The sequence below is a fragment of the Nelumbo lutea genome, chromosome 4 (assembly GCF_056320005.1).
Source record: "Nelumbo lutea isolate HS-2025 chromosome 4, American lotus-T2T, whole genome shotgun sequence".
NCBI lineage: Eukaryota > Viridiplantae > Streptophyta > Magnoliopsida > Proteales > Nelumbonaceae > Nelumbo > Nelumbo lutea.
In genome coordinates this window covers 89,268,974-89,291,363 of record NC_142687.1, presented here as the reverse complement: position 1 = coordinate 89,291,363, position 22,390 = coordinate 89,268,974, and the positions used below count along the sequence as shown (strand labels likewise).

Genomic DNA, 22,390 nt, shown 5'->3' with positions numbered 1-22,390 from the left:
TGTAGCCCGCCACTGATTTAGTTTAGAGTGAAACGTCATTTGAGAAGACAAATGTTCTTTGAGGATACAATGGCTATTAGGCCATTAACTAAAAGTAATGGTTTCAAAATAATAATTAATAAATAGAAAAGTAATAATAATTATTAATTAATAATAATAGTCATTAATTAAAATTCATGAATTCAAACTAATAATTAATAAATAAGTAAATTATTCATTAATTATTTAAGTGAATACAATTCTAAGGCGGTTGGAAACCGTTTTGATTTGGAGTGAATTTTCAGTAATAATAACATTTACTATGAAAAAATAATATTAACATAAATTACAATAATATTATTATTACATAATAATAATAATAATAATTTTATTATTATTCTAAACAAATGATAATATAATTAATTATTAATAATAAATTACAAAAAATGATAATATTATTTTCCCTATTTTTTTCTTCAAACCAAGCATAGGAAATGATAACATCAAGTTAGGAAATATTCTCACTACATGGTTGTGATGCGCTATAAGGTTGGTGATTTTTTCTGATGCAACAGATATCATAAATAGCAATTTCTTTGGTAAAATAATTAGCATAAATGATGTTTCTAAGATCTCTCATTGGCTAGAAAACCTTTGTAGGATTTTTTTTTTCATTTTTTGATTTTTGAAGCTGCTGAAGTTTTTTGAGAAATATTAGATATGTTATATAAAATGGCAAGAGAATGTAATAGCTCAAAACTTCTGTTCTATTTACTGCTTGGGGAATACGATAAATTTGAATTTGGATGCAAAACCATCTTATAAAATGCATTTTTAGAAAATTTCAACCGAAAAGTAACCCTAATCACGTGGTAGGCCCCTTCCTTTTTATTTTACCAACATTAGTGGGCTACGGCCCATTTGTTGGAGCAATTTTTGTATTTTGTTGTACCTGCCACACTACTAAAGGCTCCATTTTTTTACAATATAAACGGCGAACTGAGGTATTTATATATTACGGTTCGTGTTTGTAAGCATTTGTTTAGTATGTAAAATAGTAATGATTATCAGATAAAAATGTATTTTTTGACATTTTTGTATTTTGAAAAGAGAGTATTATTATACTTATTTTTTTATATAATTTTGTATTATTTTAATAATCAATTTTTTAATCAAAGTTAAGACATTGGAGCATAAGGTAGTTGGAGCATTTAATGATGGAACCCACACTTAGCACTGATTTCAAACAAACAAGATGAGTGCAAAACCAGTTTAAAATCTGAACCATATATGCATTCATGAACTGGAAAGAGGGTAAATAGTAAATATGCAATGTACATATTTGTATTTGCATTGCAACCAAACACGACCAAAAGAGGAATTTGTAGAAAGAGAAGGTGGAAAGGAATAGGGAAAGGCGGGCCCAGTCCACTAAAGGATCCAAAGCTGACTTTAATATCTCAGAATATCCTATGTGGCAACTTATAGTTTCATTTTGTTTATAGACTCTTGGGGCCGTGCTTTGAGTAGACGTGTTTCTGTTTAGTCTTCTTTGTTTTCTTTGTCTTGCCATTCTAAACTCTTTACCAAAAATAAAAATGATCGGACCATTTGTAGCCATTAGATACGTGGGTTTCTATTTCTCACAAAGGGCTTTAATGGGTAGGCCCATAATGCCTGATGGAGGTAGATTTGGCTCAACCCCTTGGTTGTGCGACACGTGGAAGCAATCAGGTATGACCTAGCAGGAGTGTCAACTCGGCACAACGACAACCATCCCAAAAAGAAGCCCGAGCTCCCCGAAAGGAACCCGCGCTTCCCAGGAGGTGGAACCCGAGCTCTCCCTAGAAGTCCCGAGCCTTGCAAGTAACCCTACAAAGGACGAAGCCCAGGCTAACCCACCTCGGGTCAGTCCAGGCCACACCCCGGCACCTCGGGACAGTCTGGCACCTTGGCTCTAGTTCACGTGACTGAATAACCATACTTGACAAGGAAGCCCGTACTTTGAGGCGACACACCTGGCTGATCAGGGATTTGACAAAATGACAACTGTACTCCAACGGCCACCTGCTACCTCCATCTCAGTTGTTGCAGAGACGGCCCTGACAGAGAAGACAGTGGCGGTTATGCCTGCCCCCCACAGAGGTGGTTATACCTCATCTGGTAGAGTCTTGGGAGTGAGTGCACCAGGGTAGTTATAAAAGGCCCTCTTCCCCAGAGTAAAGGTATGTGATATTTTTGCGCCTTCTGGTCTCTGAGTCTCTCATTCTTCTTGCCTTCTCAAGAGTACTAACTTGAGCATCGGAGCATTCCCACCGGGTTCCTCCCCCGGAATCTCTTGTTTCCTCCTTGTTTCAAGCATCTCCTGCTCCGTCAGAGGCAAGGTTACCAGCAGCTAGGACCGACCGAATCGTGCATCATCATTTGGTGCCATCTGTGGGAAAGCTTCAAAAGGCCTCCCCCAACCTCTAGCTATTTTCAAAAGAAAGAAAACTTAGCATTCATGGCTTCTTCTGGCAGTGATAGACGTAATGCCGACCTGAATGCCGTCGGGGAACACCCTCAGCCCCCCACTGTCTGCGTCGGGCAGTTCACCATCCCCCTCTCGGTGGACGAAATCCCTAGCCTGAATGTTCCCCTTCCCCCCTCTATCGAGACAACCTTCGCTGAACCAACCATTGTCCCCCTGACAACTAGCCAGAACCAACTTGATGATTTGATGCAATGCATGCGGGCCATGCAAGCCCAAATGCAGCAACTTCAGCAACACCAACTCTACCAGTAGCAGGTACTACATCACGTCTCTTAGTACCACTACCAACAGCAGTTCCCCTAACTGCCTCAGAGCCAGCCACAACTCCCACCTCGGCACCCTGCTGTCAAGCAAGTCAAGCCCTCTCCTCAGGGCAAGCGCCTTCACCGGGGAGAAGCTTACCAGGCTCAAAACCCCTCCAGAAGCCAAGCCTCATCCCTTGGTAGAAGGGAAAGACCAACTACCCCCGCTTCGCAGCATGCCAGCGGATTGGGAACCTCCCGACCTATCAAGCCAGCGTCAGCTCAGCATTCTCAGTTTGGGCTCCTACTCGCGGAAAACCAGTTCGGTGCCTTAGCCGCGGACTACCACCAGCAGTCCGGCCCATTGAACTCGACAACACTGAAGCAAGTAGCGCCAACACCGAGCCTTCCAAGCAGCCACGGAGGTGCCAACGAGCTCACCGAACTACCACCCGCATCCAACCCGAGTTCAGAGGTAAAGTGGAAGCGAGCTCGGACGAGGTAAAGGTTACCCCTATTCTCTCAATCCCTTCCCCCTGTCATCAGAACTCCCCGCTGTCCCCATACCCAAAGATTTCAAACTCCCCCCGCTAGACAAATATGATGGCTCCTTTGACCCAAGTGATCATGTAGATGCTTTTCAGTCCCAAATGCACCTAGCAAGGGCCAGCGAGTCCTGCATGTGTGTGGCCTTCACTACCACCATTCGGAGAGTGGCTCGCACCTGGTATAGGAACCTGGCCCCGGGTCGATAAGGAGTTGGGCCCAGTTTGTACAAGTCTTCACCACGCACTTCGTCACCAGCAAGTGGTGCCCTCAAACTGAGGAGAGCCTCCTCGGTATAGTCCAGAAGGAAGGGGAGTCCATCCGGGGCAATATCAAACGATTCAATGACACGTGCTTACAGATACCATGCCTAGACTCTGTAGTACAGCTTGCAGCGGCCAAGTGGGGAGTGACGCACAAGGAATTCAAATGGCACATGGTGGTCAACCAACCCGCAACCATATAAGAACCAAAGAAGAGATCAATCAAAGAACTGAGGGAGGGTTTGAAAAAAGGAAGAGGGAAAGCGAGCCTTACCACCAAGATGACAGAAGGAAGAAAGACCAGCTCGTGGGGCGAAGCCAAGTCAGTTGTTCCAAGCTCCCGTAGCAGATTGGGCGGATTACACATCCTTGAACGTGAAGTGGGTTGAGATCCTGATGACGATCAAGGACGCCCCGTACGTAAAGTGACCACCCCGTCTGAAAGGAAACCCGAATGAGAGGAATAGAAACTTGTATTGCAGCTTTCACAAAGACCACAGTCATAGTACCAAACACTGTAAGAATCTCCGCGACGAAATAGAGGAATTCATTCGTTGCGGATACCTAAGAAGCTTTGTACAGAATAATGGCAATAATAATAATAATAAGGTAGGTTAGCAGGGGGAGCGCAGTAGGGATGCCCCTGAGTCCAGCAATCGGCCAGTAGAGCAGTCACAAAAATAGCCCCCAGAGGAAAGACCAGTTCGGGGAACGATCCGTGTGATCATTGGAGGATCGATTGTAGTAGGTTGCAGCTCGGCAACAGCTAGGGCATCAACCCATGAGGCCGCCAGAGAAGAACAGAATCCCCCAAAGCGGTCGAGGATAGAAGATCTCGTATTCTTCACCAAGAACGACGCGCACGGGGTTCACTACCCCCATGATGACGCGCTCGTCAGGTAAAAATCAATGATTTTGAAGTCCGACGCGTACTTGTCGACTCCGACAGTTCGACAAACATCCTTTTCAAAGGAGCATTTGACAAACTCTAGTTCCAAGAGAGTGACTTAAAGCCCGCGAACACCCCACTAGTCGGCTTTAGCGGAGAAGAAGTCAGGCCCCTAGGAAAGGTTACAGTATCTGTGGAAGTCACCACGTGGCCTAGCACGGTAAGACTCAAACACGACTTCTTGGTGGTTGCGACCCCTTCCCCATACAATGCCATAGTAGGTCGACCAATCACCCACGCTTTAAGGGTTGTGGTGTCCACTTACTATTTAGCCATGAAGTTCCCCACAGACTTCGGCATGGGGGTAGTGTGGGGCGACCAACTTGAGTCCCGCAAGTGCTACGTCGCTGCCCTCAAGGGAAAGGCTAAGGTGGCCAACAATCTCGAGTTGGAGCGGCCCATGGAGCAGAACGAGGAGCAAGCTGCACCCACGGAGGAGACCATTCCCATCCCTGTCTCGACAGAAGACCCGGCCGGACACTTCAAGTCGACACTTCCTGGGAGGAGCCCTTGCGATCCGATCTGGTACACTTCTTACTCAATAACTTAGATGTTTTCGCTTGGTCTACGGTAGAAATGCCCGACATAGACCCTAACCTCATAACTCACAAACTCAATACTAACCCTGTAGTTAGGCCCATTAGACAGAAGAAATGCAACCTAGCCCCAAAACGGTGGAGGGTAGTCGACGAGGAGGTCGGGAAGCTCCTCGTAGTAGGCTTCATAAGGGAAGTTCATTACCCGAGCTAAGTAACCAACCCCATTCTGGTGAAAAAGGCTAACGGCAAGTGGCGCATGTGCGTCGACTACACCGACCTGAACCGAGCCTGCCCGAAAGATTGCTTCACCCTACCTAGGATCGACCGCCTAGTAGATACGACCTCAGGGCACGAGTTGTTGAGCTTCCTGGATGCTTACTCGGGCGACAACCAAATCAGGATGGACCCGACTGACGAGGAAAAGATCTCCTTTATAACCGAGTTCGGCCTGTACTGCTACAAGGTTATGCCCTTCGGACTGAAAAATGCTGGGGCAACCTTTCAAAGGCTTGTGAATAAGCTGTTTAAACCCTTAACTGACAGTAAAATAGAATGTTATGTAGATGACATGGTCGTCAAAACCCATTTTTCACATAAGTTAATACAAGATTTGCATCATGTCTTTCAAATTTTGCGCCAATTTAGCATGAAGCTAAACCCAAACAAGTGTGTCTTCGGTGTTACCTCGGGTAGATTCCTAGGATACGTCATCAACCAGCGCAGTATTGAGGCAAACCAGGACAAAATAAAGGTCATCTTAGATATGAGACCACCCCGAAAAGTAAAAGAGATTCAAAGGTTGAACGACAGGATAGCCGCTCTGAGTCATTTTATGTCCAAATCAGCAGACCGTTGCCTGCCTTTCTTTAAGGCAATGAAAAGCAAAGGGTTCGAATGGAACCCAGGTTGCCAGCTCGCGTTTGATGAGCTCAAAAGGTACCTCGCCAGTATCCCAATTTTGACTCGGCCTGAAGAGGGCGATGTCCTAGAGTTGTATCTCTCAGCAAGTGACGAAGTGGTTAGCTCTGTACTAATAAATGTAGTAGATTGAGTCCAACGACCCATCCACTATGTTAGTAAAGTATTGTACGGAGCAGAGACAAGATACCTAGAGATAGAAAAACTAGCCTACGCATTGGTCATTGCAGCCCGCAAGGTCTGCCCATACCGTTGTCGTCCTCACCGACAAACCCCTGAGGCAAGTGTTACTCAGACCCGAGGTCTCTGGTCGATTGACGAAGTGGGCCATCGAGCTCAGTGAGTACGACCTCTAGTTCAAGCTGCGAACTGCTATCAAGGCCCAAGCCTTGGCGGATTTTGTTGCAAAATGCATGTTCAGCTTCGAAGTCCCTAGCCCGGTTGAGCACGAAGCCTCTAGTTAGGGTGAGCTCGGTGCTCCCAAGCTGGTTGAATCTGAGCACCATGAGGTCGCACCCAGTTCGGTATCTCTCCTAGTTAGGCCAAGCGCGAACTGGGATGAAGAGTCTTGGATCCTTCACGTAGATGGCTCCTCAAATCAGTAGGGCAGTGGAGGCGGAGTAGTTCTTCACGGTCCGAGTGGCACAAAACTGGAGTACGCACTACGCTTCGAGTTCGCAGCATCCAACAATGAGGTGGAGTACGAGGTATTGATAGCCGGGCTAGCCCTGACCCAAGAGGTAAGAGCAACATCTGCAGCGATTCCCCGCTCGTGATTAATCAGGTTACAGGCAAATATGAAGCCCGCAAACCGACTATGATCGCCTACTTAGCCAAAGTAAATGAGCTATGCTTAACTTTTAGTCACACTTCATCAAGCAAATCCCGAGGACAGAGAATGCTGAGATCGATGCCCTGTCCCGGTTATCCAGCACCAGTTGCAACACCATGAGGACCGTGTACATAGAGGACTTACATTGGCCTAGCATTCTCGGGGGGCAGAGGAGATCGCTCCTGTCGCCTGAGCAGAGCCGAGCTGGATCGATCCGCTCGCGAGCTTCCTGCTACATGAAATCCTCCCCGCAGACCACAACGTTGCCAGGAGGGTAGAACGCCAGGCAACCAAGTATGTCATAATAGACGGGCAATTGTACCGAAAATCCTACATGCTCCCCTACCTGCGCTGCTTGCGACATTCCAAAGCCGAGCTTATACTCCACGACATTCATGAAGGTCTGTGTGGCGAACACCTGGGGGGCAGAGCCCTCACTCAAAAAGCACTATGACAAGGATACTATTGGCCAACAATGAAAGCAGACGCTGCTGAGTTAGTCAAAAAATGCGATAAGTGCCAGAAGCACGCCAATATCCACCATCAGCCCGCCGCTAACCTCAAGTATCTCACCAGTCCATTGCCTTTTGCGCAATGGGGTATCGACCATCTCAGGCCATTCCCACCAGCAGTAGGTGGGAGGTGGTAGTAGATTACTTCACGAAGTGGGTAAAAGCTGAACCTCTCGTGACAATCACAACCCGAAACGTCCAGAACTTCTTTTGGAAGAACATAGTATGCCACTTCGGTTTACCTCAGGTACTGATTTCTGACAATGGAAAGCAGTTTGAGGATCTCAAATTCCAGGAGTGGTGCCAAGACATGGGAATTCGGCAGAACTTCACATCGGTCACGCACCCACAAGCAAACGGTCAGGCAAAAGTCATGAATAGAGCTATCATCCGCGGACTGAAGGCCAGGCTAGACCGAGCTAAAGGACTATGGGCAGACGAGCTACCTAGCGTCCTATGGGCCTTCCGAACTACAAGGAAGACCGCCACCGGAGAAACTCCCTTCAACCTCACCTACGGCACAGAGGCATTCATCCTAGCCGAAATCGAAATCCCCTCATTACGACTGGAAGCGTACGGCAACAAGACCATTGGCGACGAGCTATGTACCAACCTCGACCTACTCGACGAGGTGAGGGACCTCGCCTACATTAGGACCGCAACATACCATCAAAGGGTAGCTTGGTACTATAATGCTAGAGTCAAGAAGCGAAACTTCCACGTCGGCAACCTGGTTCTCCGCAAGGTCATGGTACCTGAGCCCGACGTTGGCAAGCTCGGACCGAACTGGGAAGGACCCTACTGTGTAAAGAGAGTACTTAGATGAGCGTACTAGCTCGTAACCCTGGAGGGTAGACAAATACCCCGGGCATGGAACATCGTCAACTTAAGGCGATATTACTTGTAAATTACCGAACTAAGTGGACTATGAGCCGCCCCCAAAGCCTAAGGGCCAGAATGCCAAGCTAACAAGGACCTCGGCACCATAAGACCCAGTCGCCTGTTTGGCATGGGCAATGCCTAGGAAAGTATCCTAGCCAAAGGGTTAAAACACCGAGTTGATAATGACCTCATCACCATAAGACCCAGTCACTTCTTCAGCATGGGCAAAGCCTAGGAAAGTATCCTAGCCAATGGGTTAAAGCGCCGAGCTGATAATGACCTCAATGCCTCTTCAATGAAGAACCAAGTGTTAGCGCCGAAAGAGCAGGCAACATGTGTATGAAACCCGAGGTGCATAGCCCGCTCCAAGCCAAGCCTATTGAAGACAAGCCAATAAACCCACCCAGGCGGAGAACAGATCGGGCGTATAGCCTTACTATGTTAACTCGCCTCGAGAAACCCCCTCGCTTTGGGGACCTAATTCTAACGGTTCGACAATATAGTCACTTCGGCAAAAGGAAAGAATGACTGCACAACACTTAAACAAAAAAGGTATTTCATTACCAATGTTTCATTTACAATCTATTCAAAAAAAAAAAAAAAAAAAACCTAGCTCGCAGGCTCGACAGATATCACTACGGAAGCACACCTTCCTTGCCCAAAACATCAACAGGAACTTTGGCGGCACTTGGGGTGTCTGCTTCACCTTCAGAGTCCGGGTCATTGTCAGCTGCGAGAGCCATCTCCGGAGTGATATGCGAAGTGGATATGGCACAGATGTCGAGTTTTGGGTATGCATGCCTTATCATCCACCGGCTCGCTTTGAAACCCCTCTGATACGAGCCCACCATCAGGTCGTCGAAGCGCTCCGACGCGATGTAATTATCGACGGCCTTCACTTTAGTGTCCTCGAGGGCTTGGAAGAAGATTTCAGACTTCTCCTTGATATCGGCCTTGAGGTATTCCACCTCGTGCTCCAAGGCCCGTTTTGAGGTTGCGAGGTGCTTTACGACGAGCCTCAAGGCGCCGTTCTCTCTCCGGAGCCTCTCTAACTCATTCTTCTGAGCTGAACTATCACCCTCGAGACAATGGATCCGCTCCCGAGCTGCCCTCAGTTCGGCATGCGCTGCATGGGAAGCCTCTTCGGCAACCTGTGCCCGCTTCAGACTCCTCTCTGATTGAAGAATTAGGGCGTGGATAGAGGAGTTCACCTGCCAAGTAAGAAACAAGTCAGTCCGACGAGAAGAGAATAATACAGCATAAAAGAAAAAGACAAGGGAGACCACTTCAACTTACCACCATAGCATTAGACGCAGCGCGTGCTCCGATGTGACCCGGAGGAAGGTCAGCTCATGCTGAAACCTCCGCAGGATAGATGGCCTTCTTGCTCTTGCGAAGAGCATAGCTTGGAATCAACACGCTACCAGCCCCCTCTTGGCTCCCCAAACAGGAGAATACTGTTTAAGTGTGGGAAGCCTCCATAGTTTCGGCATCCCTAGCCTCTGCGACCCCGGTCTCCACTACCACATCTGGGATAGGCCCGGCCACCTCGGGTTCCCTGGGAGAATCCAGGTTAATGACCGGAGGATGACTTGGGGCTTCGGACTCCATAGCCCGAGGAGACTCAATGCTGGCTCGCTTAGTAACCCGCTTTCTTCTCTTCTTCCCATCAAGGAAGTTGACACCGCGGGTCTTTTCTACCTCCATGATACCTGCGAAAAGAGTTTGACATTAGTAAAAAAAAAAAGAGGAAGCTGAGTAAAGAAACCTACCCGGACTCAGACCGGACTGAATAAGCTTAGCCTCTGTAAGGTAGTCTCCGCACTCGAGCCTGACCTGGGCCCAAGACTAGAAGGTCTCCGCCATGTCTTTATCTAACATGACACTGGGATCGGGAAAAGTCGCCCTCCAATGAGTAGAAAACTTCCACCCCGTAGCACTTCAAACCACGAAGTAGTCTCGCTTCCACGCCGGGACCTTATTCGGAAGCTTATGTAGAAGTTTAAATCCCGAGAGGGGAGACACGTAATAGGCCCGCCTATGCTCGGTAAGGAAGCTAACCGACAGGTAATAGGCCCGTCTAAGTCAATGGGAATGACGTATTCACAACAGAGAGAGATGGTCCCGACAACATTACAGATGGAGTTCGGGTGAAGCTGATCGACGGAGACGCCGAAGTGATTCAAGACTTCGATGATTAGGGGATGGAGAGGGAGACGCAACCCGGCAATGAGCTGCTCCTGGAAGATCACGATCTCATCCGGACCGTGCTCCCAAGGGAAGTCACCCGTAGGCAAGCTATAAGTGTACTCTCCAGGCATGTTGAATTGACGAACAAGAGACCAAAGTCTCTCAGACGTCATAGTGGAGGGTCCGAACTCATCGGGAAGTGGATTCCAGGCTGCCAGGGGTGACCCGGACTGAAGGCCCTACCTCGGGCTCATCTAGAAGGCTGTCGAAAGAGGTAGCCCGACCCGAGGTCTCCGCCTCAGGCCCTCCTAAAAGGCTATCTAAACTACCCGAGCTACTCGAACTAGACATTGAAAAGGAAAGGAAATTGAAAAAAGCTAAGGGGAATCACCAAGGAAAAGCTACCGAACTAGGGAAGGCGACGCGAGTTGAAGACCTTGGAGCGAGCTCAAGAAACAAATGATGAATATTGGCAAAGGAAAAGTGACCAGGGCCTCCACTATTTATAGCCACTATACCCGCACATCAATGGTCGAGATCAAAGCCATCCAACGGCTCTCAGGAAAACCGACTGCACGACCCCCGAGGTGAAATCAGTTTAGCGTGAATTTTTGACGTCCGAAAACTATTAATTGTTTGACGTCCGCACGTAAGCTGTATGCGACCTGGGTTGACTTTTGGTCGAGTTACGCTGACCCAGGTCGAGCCAAGAACATAGGCGGGTCAGACCGGAGGATCTCCGAACTAAACGAAGCGCACCACGGGGCAAATCCACCCGTCAGTCCGTGAATTCCCCACAACGGGTCAAGACCCCGGGCACGGGGAGTAGGGGGCAATTGATGGAGGTAGATTTGGCCCAACCCCTTGGTTGTGCGACACGTGGAAGCAATCGGGTATGACCTGGCAGGAGTGTCAGCTCTGCACAACAACAGCCATCCCAAAAAGAAGCCCAAGATCCCTAAGGAGAGGCCCCGAGCTCCCCGAAAGGAACCCGCGCTTCCCAGGAGGTGGAACCCAAGCTCTCCCTAGAAGTCCCGAGCCTTGCAAGGAACCCCGCAAAGAACGAAGCCCGGACTAACCCACCTCGGGTCAGTCCGGGCCACACCCCGGCACCACGAGACAGTCCGACACCTCGGCTCCAGGTCACGTGACTGAATAACTATACCTGACAAGGAAGCCCGTACTCTGAGGCGGCGCGCCTGATTGATAAAGGATTTGACAAAATGACAACTGTACTCCAACGGCCACCTGCTACCGCCATCTCAGTTGTTGCAGAGAAGGCCCTAATAGAGAAGACAATGGCAGTTATGTCTACCCCCCACAGAGGCGGTTATACCTGATCTGGTAGAGGCTTGGGAGTAGACCTGTTCAAGGGTCGGGCTTTTACTCTTCATTAACATAAATATGTTAGGTCCAAGCCCGAGTCCGGCCGGACCAACGAGCCTACAACTTGGGCCCGAGCCCGGCCCTAATAAAAAGCCCAAAGCCCGACCTAATAAAAAAATTAGAAATTTTCCCTATTCAATAATCAATATAAATCAAAATTTATTTACATTAAAAAATATATAAATTCAAAATTTACTTATATTAAAAAAATATATAAAGAAGGGAAAGAGGATGTGGAGAAGAAGAATTTGGTTGGAAAAAGAAGGGAAAGAGGTGAAAAAAAGAGGGGTATTTAACTAGGGTTTTTAGGTTTATTTATAGGTCGGGCCGGGCTATTTTGGCAAATCCCAAGCCCGGCTCAAATTTATTGCGGGCTGTGCTTTTTGGCCCGAGGTTAAGCCCGCGGGCCTATATACCTGTTCAAGCCCGTCCAGGGACCGGGCCGGGCCGGGCCGGCCCATCGGGCCTCCCGACCCATGAACATGTCTACTTGGGAGTGAGTGCACCATGGTAGTTATAAAAGGCCCTCTTCCCCAGAGTAAAGGTATGTGATATTTTTGCGCCTTCTGGTCTCAGGGTCTCATTCTTCTTGCTTTCTCAAGAGTACTAACTTGAGCATTGGAGCATTCCCACCGGGTTCCTCCCCCGGAATCTCTTGTTTCCTCCTTGTTTAAGGCATCTCCTGCTCCATCAGAGACAAGGTTACCGGCAGCTAGGACCGACCGGATCGTGCATCATCAATGCCCATTAATTAAAATCAACTATAATTGGAATTTAGTCTGGTCATTATTATACTAAAAACACATGTGATGTCTAAAATAATCAATCAATCAACCAATATCATAAAAGTGATAATCAATCAACTAAGGACTCATCACATTTACGTGGAAAAAAGGGGTTGGTTCTGACTTCTGATTGGTTAAGGTTCATCTTGATATCACACCTTGCGGTATTGTAAAAATTGTAAAATTGTAAATCAAATATCGAACTATATTACATGCCAGCAAGGACGAAAAATTCTTTATCATATTCTATCTTTTGAGTTTCGAATACTTGTTTATAGGTGTTTTGGGAACCCATTTTTTAATAAAAATACTAGTGAATGACCCCGTAGTAAATATAGGTGTTTTGGGAACCCATTTTTTAATAAAAATATCATCCACTGGCTTTGCAACATGGGCACCATATGAATAGTCTACAGTAAATGGGCACTGGAAGGGATTCCATGCAATATGTTATGGCTTTGTAAGGTGGGCCCCACATGAAACGGCTTACAAGTTATATTTAGTAAAAAAACTCAAAAACCCAAATGCATGTTCATTCAACCAAATAAACCTTCAAGGCCTATTTGATTCTATTGGAAGGGTTAAGATCCATTATATGGATGACCGAATTATGCTAAATGGGTGAGTGAAATTTCAAAAATTTCCTAATCCTTTTAGGAATCAAATTCCTTATGTTTAAAAAAAAAAATTGCATTTTTATAGATTAGTCTTGCACTGAACCAGACTAGATTTGAAACCAAACAAAGAATGAGATTTATACCTAATATGGATACCATAAATGCATATCAAAAGGTGGAAGTTCACACCCAAATAAGGCCTAAAACCAACCTTCACTGAAGATGGCATAGTGTATATGTGAAGTTGATTTAACAATACAGTTTTCAACAAAACTACAACCCAATTGTTTGGATTGAACCGGGGAAGGTGAGCCTAAAATTCCTTTGAAATTTTCTTGAATCGAACTGGGGAAGAAGAAAATTGATCTCTTGGAAGACAAAAGAGAACAAGAGAGAACAAGAAAGAGTTGTCTTCTAGTCTGATTCGCCTTCTTCTTCTTCTTTTATCTCCTTATGAAGCACTCTCCTAATCAAATTAGGAGATTATCCAAATGTAATTTGGATATAGACTTTATTAAGAGATAAGTGTTATCTTCTTAAGATGATGGGTGCTCCATACCCATTTTCAAACCCAAATTTGACCCAAAACACATGACAACTTGACATCTTACTTAATCTTATTAATTATGGGCCTTAGGTTCATTTCCTTCAAAAGCTCATGATTCAAGATGTTACATGGCCAACTTAGGCTTGATTGGTATCACGTGGGACCCCACAATGACCTTACATAGGTCCACATGGGTTCGGCCAGTCTCTATGAAAAGGCTTAACCAAATTTACTACAAAATGTAGTGAACCCCTAAGCATATTACTATGGGCTCAATATGGGCCCAACATTTATACCTAAATGATCATTGAATTCAGCCATCGTATGAAGACCTAAGGATTATGGACTTAAGTAAGATAAAGCTTATCAGGTAATCAGCCATATAATGGTCTTTTACACTTAACCTCTAGGCCCATAATGATTATAACACTGTTGGATAATGAATGACCTCTCCCCTAACTGCAAGGTACAGTATCACATTCTCTACTCGGATGGATCCCGGGAATTAAAACATTTTGCAAACATTTTTCATAAAACATTTATAAATATATTTTACAAAACCAAATATCAAACGCAATTGAAATACACTACTCATAGTTCAGGTTTCCATTAGAGAATGTAAACCCTATCATTCACTTTGCCCGACAAATGGGTCAATTCTATCACTATGATCACCCACTTAGGTGAATTCTTAGACTGCCCCAACATACCCAGGTTTTGACCCTTGATGGATCTCATTGATTGGCATATCAAAGACAGACCAATCCAACACCTAGTGTAGTACCATAATCTAGTCTAATCTAGGGGTTATGTGTAACTTTTCAGTTTTGCCCATCAATCTCCAAGGTCCAGGGCATAACATGAAAATTGGTTCAGGTTCAATGTTTCATCCAAACACACGTTGCATGTGCTTTGGGTCTAACTCTAGCAACTCAGACAAACTGCCCAAACTTCCTTGGCAGCATATCAGTGTCAACCTTGGTAGGATAAACCCCCGAAATCTATCCAACGATTGAGAAATTCTAAACTAACACGAGTCTCATAAGTGTTCAATTTAAGGGATAATTTCACAAAAAATACAAACATCAACACGAAACAATAATGTACTTTTGTTCATTTACAATAAATGTATTTATACATCAATTTAATTGGAGGTAAGGGCATACAATGTTTAACAGACTCTTAAAAGAGCTTCGATAAAAGCTTCAGCTTTTCCATACGAGCCTTAAATATTAATATATCTTACGTCCTGTTTGGTTCGTAGGAATAAAAATCTATGATCGAAAACGGAATGGACTATTCTGATTCCATCTATTTGGTTGGATGGAATTACATAGAATGGTATTCTCCTATTTGAGGGAGTGGCCATTCCCTTCTATTCTTTTGAGAATAAAATCTCATTCATGTTGGTTCCAATTCTCACTCCTATTCCTCTATAAACCAATCATAATATGAGAATATACCATTTTCATTCCAAAGGATTTCGATTCCAATTCCAATTGCAAACCAATCGGACCCTTAGAAAACGGTGCCATACTTTTCACTTTTGTCATGTGCTAGTGACTTTGCCGCATCAACCTGTAGTGGGACAGGTGGACTAGAGCAAGAGAGCCTAATCGACCGTTTTAAGGAAGACATCACATTGGATATTCTGAACCGAAAATCAGGAACTCGAATTCAGTACTCAAAGCTACTTGCCACCGTGTATTGGGAATATCTTCATCAAAATTCAGCGCCATTAGTCAAATCGTGAAAATGAAGTACTGACACGTGTATGTTTATCGTTGATCTAGAATATTTTGTAGGTCCCACATGATCATTTGCCGCTGCGATAAAATGCCATATTCCACATCAACAGTGAGAGATGGATGGATGAGTTGTTTTCGGTAAGTGTACGTTAGTTCATCGCTCGAGACTAAATTGTAATAGGACAGCTCCGTATCCGTCTTAAACGAGACGAACTGGAAAAAGCCCGAATATTTTGCTTTGTTTTAACAGAAAAGCTCCTGAGCTCTTCTCTCTTCGCACAATCGCACTTGGGTTTCGGTTGTCTCTTAACGCACTCCCGATTGAAGAAAAGATTTGGAACAGATTACAGAAGGACGTCTCTGCCTTCCTCTGGACTCTGGAGCCAGGCGACAAGGAGAGACAATTCATGCTCAAGGCACGCTTCTTTGTCTCCTTCCTCTTCTCTTTATCCATCTTTTTTCAATATGCCGAGACGGGAGCTGTTTGTGTCACATACGGAAGCGGAGTTCATTGTGTCAGATTCCGGTTAGTGTTCTTTTTAGTTCTTAGAGCCACGCTACATCGGTTGGATCGTCGTCGGTTTCCGTCAGCGAAACGAACCGAAATTTGGACTCCGCCGTTTATTCCGGCTGCAAAGATATTGGTAAAATAATGTTGTGTTTGGCATGTTTTCAAGAATTAAATCTGATGAATATTGTGAATTTTCCGGTTTGATTTTTTTTTTCAAAATCCCTCTAATGATTGACTTTTTGAAGCCGGAATAGACTCCAGACAAAATTATTCCTGGCTCAACGCTCAGTGATTCTTTGGAGCAGTAACTTAACCAAACATGGCCTACAATGAAATTACCAGAATATCCTTGTTTTTCTTTTCAAATCAAAGAGGATGTTCATACGATGACCAAAATACCCTTGGGAACCGTTTCCCTCTCCATCCGTGGCTGTAGTATAGAGCCAGGTGTGGATGGGTCTATGCTCCATTACTGGCTACGTGTCTCAGATGAATGGCATTACAGAGCATGAGAGGGCCGGCCACCGCTCAACTTCTGTTTGAAAATCCCACACCCTCTGATCAAACAACCGGAGCTGCCGACGCATTGCAACCAAATTGGCAATCAAAGGAGTTCTGGATTTTGGGTGGAGTGGGGCTGATCGATTGGAGGTTTCGGATTCGAACACTCAGATTAAATTGTTGTTGTTGCTTCTTGGTCAGGGTGAAGATGATGCTAAGCATGAAGAAGACGTCCTACTCGTGGTGGTTTGACAGTCACAGCAGCCAAAGACGCTCTCCATGGCTCCAGTCCACTATTTCTGGTACCTGCCATTACGTTCAATTTTTAAAAGTTGACCCTAGAAAGCTCAGCTCCCTCCGTCCCCACTTTAGTATTTCAGTTCAATTAGAAAAATCATTGTAGTGGGGTAGCTTTCAGATTCAAAACCACCAAAAGTTAGAGATCTGTAAAATCATAATTTTATCCTTGATGGGTTTGATGGAGTTAGTGTTTGATTAAACACCCAAGTAAGCTATGGCTGAGCTGATTAGCTGACTGGTCATTTACATTGGTGTTGGTGAATACTAGTAGATATGCATCATTGATTGGTTTAACCCATTGCCTTATTTATCATTTGAATATTTATCTTAGTAGCCTGTCAAAGAGGCATCCAGTGGTGGACCAGATTGATCTCCTTGTAATTTAACTCTGTTTCGCTAAAATTGAGTCTGATTTCCTTCTCTTAATCTTCTCCTTCAACAGAGCTTGACGAGAAGATACTGGCTATGTTGAAACTGATTGAAGAAGATGCAGACTCCTTTGCAGAGAGTGCTGAGATGTATTGCAAGAAGCGGCCAGAGTTGGTTAACATGGTTGAGGGTTTATACCGGGCCCACCGCTCCTTAGCAGAGCAATTTGATCAGCTCAAGTTAGAATCTGGGATCCGCCAAATAACACCACCAGGATGCCCTTTCAACGGCAGATACCAGACATGCAAATTAAGAAGAGATGGGGAGATATCCTATGACAGCTACTCTGATGCTTTTGATTTTGAGGATTCTGGGGAGTCTGAAGTTGATGACCCTGAACAAGAAGAAATAACCCAAGCCCAAGGTGACAGAGAAATGAGGGAAGAAGAAGTTTCTAGTCGAGCTGGTGACAGTGTTAGCGAAATAATGAAGCTGAGAAAAGAACTAGAGAGACTCAAGGAGGAAAATAGGATTCAAACAGACCAGCTAATGGAGAAAGATGAGAAGAGGGAGGTCATAAGACAGCTTAGTTTATCTGTAGAGGTCATGAAGAAGGAAAGTACAGATTTGAGGAAGACTGCAGCCAAAGCCAAGGGTTTATCCAAGGGGAGTCTCTTTGAACTTGGCATGTTGAAGGCAGCCTTCTCTCAATGAAGCTATTTTAACGGGTCCCTGAAACCCCAAACTAGTCTTCTAGGAAAAGTGGAAAACTATTCCTTGTCCAGAAAGCAATGTAGTCTAGAGAACATCCCTCATATATAAACAGAAATAGGGTATACAATTTCACAGAAATTACACCTTCCTTTTGCTGTGGTCTTAGGTTAGAATTGTTGAGTTTCTCACTTTTTTTATTGGGGGTTTTCCCTTTTCAATAGGCTTTCAGAGTCAATCATATGGTATAATTTTGAGTTCAATTGAATATGTTCTTTCTAGATGGCTTCCCAATTACTGACCTTGGGAAAAGGTTTCATTTTCATCACTGGGCGCATCTATAGTGTTTAAATGTTGTATTTTATTCCAAAGCAACTTTCTATTGTGTTTTTTTCTTCATAAGTAGCTTTATACTTTTATCATTAGATGCATCACTACTTTGTCAGAAGGATGAAATGATGTGTCCTAATTTAGGACGCCATGAACACAAAAGAAGCGCTATCAATAAAACCTTTTACAGCAGATAACATAGTTAAATTTGTTTAATTTCAGCTCCTCTTCAATCTTCACCTACATGTTTTTTACTCTTTCTTGGTACACCAGGAATGATTTAAACAGCAGGCGTGAAAGTAAAAGTCCTCTAGGCTCTAGTACATGATTCTATTTAAGGTGTCCCCCGTCCCTCTACTGGGCTCCTCCTCTGTTGGTCGCTGTGTCACAAGGCGGCCAGAAGGTTGTGTGGCTGCCTGGTTTCCCTCTCTTATAATGTGGCTCAAAACGACATCAATCAAGTACTGGCTTGTTGGCCCCAGTTGGGGCCTTGATAAGGCATTTGACTAACTGGGCAAAGGTGAAATGACAGTGCCGACCGGCCGAGGTTGGGAAATGTGTGAGGTTGGTGGTGTCCCATTGTGCGGTGTGGGGCTTTACTCTGGGTCCGTGGCAGCTTTGAACAACTCTCAGATGGGTCTCTCTGTCTCTAGACATCTAGACTCTAGAGTCTAGACCTTTGGAACTACGAATCATCTCTGAGATATGGCTTAGTTGATTGGAAGACAGATTGTGAGGAACTCTCAGCCTCTTACCCTGTAAGCTGAACCTCCATGGTTGAGTTTTGGAAAACAGGCGGGACCCTTATTCACATGTTGTCTCTGACTCTGATGTTTACACAGAACCATGTGAGCCACCCAAATCATTTAGCTAAAATCCATGCAACTGACCCACCCTCTCTCTTAAGTGTCATAGATCAAGACAAGAGATAAACCAAAAATTTTAATTATTGCATAAACAAACCCACCAGCAGGAATACCAAAGAAACACAGAAACCTCCCTTAAATCCCTCAATTTAATACAAGACGAGATAAACCAAAAATTTTACTTATTGCATAAACAAACCCACCAGCAGGAATACCAAAGAAACACAGAAACCTCCCTTAAATCCCTCAATTTAATAGAATAAATTACAACCAATTATAAAATTAAAACAAACAACACTATGTACTAGAAGTTTTAAGGGAGAGAAGAAATTGAAGATCTACAGGCATGAAATGAGAATTGGGGCAAATCGTAATAACAAATAATAATTAAAGGCTTGAACTGAAGCTCCCACCCAGCAGTACCTCAGTTCACAGTAAGCGGCGGCAGCCAGAACAGGACCAGACCCACGAGCATTACCAAATTTAGCGGCCTGACCGGAGTGAGAGAGGTGACGAAGGAAACCGGTAACGAGTGAGAAGGTGAAAGCGCGGAAGCAGGCCCAGGTGAGAACATGTCGTCGGGATTTGGTGGGCTTGGGTTTGAAGGGATGGTGGGCAGGGACGACTCAGCTGGAGAAGCGCTCGCCCCGCCGGGAGTAGGAAACAACGGAGTAATGTCTGGGGATAAAACCGGCGGAGAAGCAGAGATGGGAGGATTTGGCAAGAATGCAGGTGCCGCTGAAATGGCTGAGGCTTGTAACTTCAGCTCCGGAGAGAGAGACAATGAAGGCGAGAACATGAAGGCCACGATGAGTACAAAGGTTAGCAAAAAGGAGGCCATTGAATGAGGATGAAATCAAACACTTTATTGGAGAGGAACTGTAATAAATGTGTTTTTTGATAACTCCGAGAGAGAGAGAGAGAGAGAGAGAGAGAGAGAGAGAGACGAGAGGTGGGGGAAGGATTGAAGGAAGACTGGAGTCTGGACTCTGGAGTATATGATGATGAGGCTTTACGAATGAGCCGGTCCAGCGATAGGCCACGTGGAAAGTGATTATTGGGTAATGATGGGAGAATACAGATTGGCAATGTCTGTTAATGGACAGAATTGACACGTCTTTTTTAATTAAATTTAGGATAACTTACATATTGCTACCTTATACTTTAAGGACTTAGTGACATTTAGTCCCACCAACTTTCTTTTGCGACAAAAAACCCCCTTAACCTTTTAAATTCAGGGACACTTACCTTCACAACATTAGCATACCGTCATTTAACTTCATTAAATATTCTATTTAACATTTTTATAACTCCAAATTACCCTTATTTTATCCTACCATTTTGTCCCTTTGATTTTTTTTTTTTTTGTAAAATTCCAATTCTCACTTTTATTTCTCCAATTTTCTTTCGACAAAGTTCATCTTGAGAAAACGTTGAGAATGATGAGTTGATTTATTTCCTTGAGAACAATTTATGTTTTATTGATTTATAATAGTTATTTTCATCATTTAGGGGTAAGCATTTAGTTATTTGGTTGAAAGTCGAACCAAATAAAACGAAATTTTAAAACTGAAACAAAAAAATGAACACCAAAATAAATGGTAACTGAAAATTTTGATTCAGTTATTTCGATTAAAACCAAATTTTATTATAATATTAATATATTCTATTATATATTACATGTTATATAATGAAGCTTGGTTTGTTTGAAAATTGAAATTAAAATTTTCAAAAATCGAATTAACCGAATAAAAGATCAAAATGTTTTGTTTTTTTTTTTTTTTTTTGGCTTTAACCCTGTGGCCCTGATTTTGACATTTGTTGATGTCAGCCCTAGAATCTCAAATGGGCAGTTTAGTGATTTTATAGTCGCCATAAAGTTGGAGGTGGAAAAGTGCTAAAATTTAAAAATCCAGGGGGATTCTGTCACGAAATCAAAGATGGGGACTAATGTTACCACCTCCTAGGTAGAACGTAGATTTATCCTCAAGTACGGGAAGGAAATTCAAGGGCTGCTATGATATCTTCCTTCCTTACCTACTATTACTGTTGAGCTACTCCGTCTCACCACACATTCTAATCCTAACAGATGGAATCAATACTCTATGGTAGTGGTAGATTCCGTTTTCCACAATACGACAGCCGTGAACCGACGACGTGTGCGTTGGGATCTAAACTACGAGGAGAGAAACTTGGCCGTCTGATGCAAGATGTGGCCCACCATCCTGAAGCCCAGATGTTCAATATCGTCACCATCTCCAAATTTGCCGAAGAGTGCTGCACCGTGCAAATTATTGGACAATGATGGCTCAGCACCAGCACCGAATAGGAAGTAGGAAGAACGAAGAACCGAATTAGGATCTCTTTTACAGGCATATCTCACCGTGCATTGAGAATATTTCTCGTAAATAATAACATAAATAGGAAGATGTTTTTTATATACGGTGAGATATGCCTGTGAGATCCGGTCTCGAAGGAACCCCGCCGCGCGCGCCTGAACCCTGATGAACGGCAGGGGGCCAGGGGGGGAGTGAATAGTGGTTTTGATTTCTGAAAATTGTAACGCGCAAGTCACGGATGTACGCATGCAGCCTTCCAGACATCAAAGTGGTAGCGGGGGGCCCACAAAGGATGGGAGGCATCGGCAAAAATCAAACAGATAATTGATTGGATTTGGCTGGCGAATGGCGAATGGCGATAGTGATTGGGTGGTTGTGAGCAAATTGACTTTCACGTGAATGATGTTCGTCGTCATCGTGAACCCGCTATTTCAACCCTATTCCAGCCCCGCCTATTCTCATGCTGTGTGAGTTGGTGAATTGGGCCTTGGATCTCCTCTGAAAGGTACATCCTACCGTGAATTTAGAACATCTTTCATGAATAATAACATATAATTATATATTATATGTTATTATTCTTAATGTGTAGTTGAAACATATTGTGAGGTCAGTGTCAATAGTAGATTGGATTCTCCCTTTTGAAACTCAGGATTATCAACTTAATGGCTTGTGTCTCCAGTCTTGATCTATTCCTTATAAAGTCTTTCTCACAGCCACATATTGAGAACATCTCTCTTATTTATGTGTTGTTATTGATTGAGAGATGTTTCTAATACACAATGGGATGTCCTACAAGGTTGGTGTGGAGTGCATTCCATGAATAAATCCAGATTTTTGTATCTCAGTCAATGCCTTTACCTGGAAAATCAGATTTAGTCCTCACAAAACTGTGCTTACACCATTGGCACAATCCCTTGCAACCTTGTATTGGAAATATCTCCCCATAAAAAAAGCATGTAAGTATAAAGATATTCCCAATACATGGTTGTAAAAGG

The 22,390-nt window shown here is 44.3% G+C and overlaps 1 protein-coding gene across 2 annotated transcripts; it reads left to right on the top strand.

Moving 5' to 3' along the window:
• Window positions 1–15,579: 15,579 nt before the first annotated feature.
• Window positions 15,580–18,287, top strand: LOC148861663 (protein NETWORKED 3A-like). Of its 2 annotated transcripts, XM_088986397.1 has the most exons (3): window positions 15,580–16,112; window positions 16,682–16,782; window positions 17,223–18,287. In XM_088986397.1, exons 2-3 carry the CDS (start codon window positions 16,689–16,691, stop codon window positions 17,861–17,863), a joined length of 735 nt encoding a protein of 244 aa, XP_088842523.1. In that variant the 5' UTR covers window positions 15,580–16,112; window positions 16,682–16,688; the 3' UTR covers window positions 17,864–18,287. The 2 variants fall into 2 exon arrangements, with proteins under 2 accessions (XP_088842523.1, XP_088842522.1); XM_088986396.1 differs by lacking the exon at window positions 15,580–16,112 and having other exon boundaries at window positions 16,337–16,782.
• Window positions 18,288–22,390: the final 4,103 nt, after the last annotated feature.

Excerpts from the sequence above, each read along its gene's own strand:
- LOC148861663 (XM_088986396.1), top strand. The coding sequence starts at position 16,473 with ATGGCATTACAGAGCATGAGAGGGCCGGCCACCGCTCAACTTCTGTTT. Across the intron at positions 16,783-17,222 it reads GCTCCAGTCCACTATTTCTG|AGCTTGACGAGAAGATACTG; the intron begins GTACCTGCCATT and ends CTCCTTCAACAG.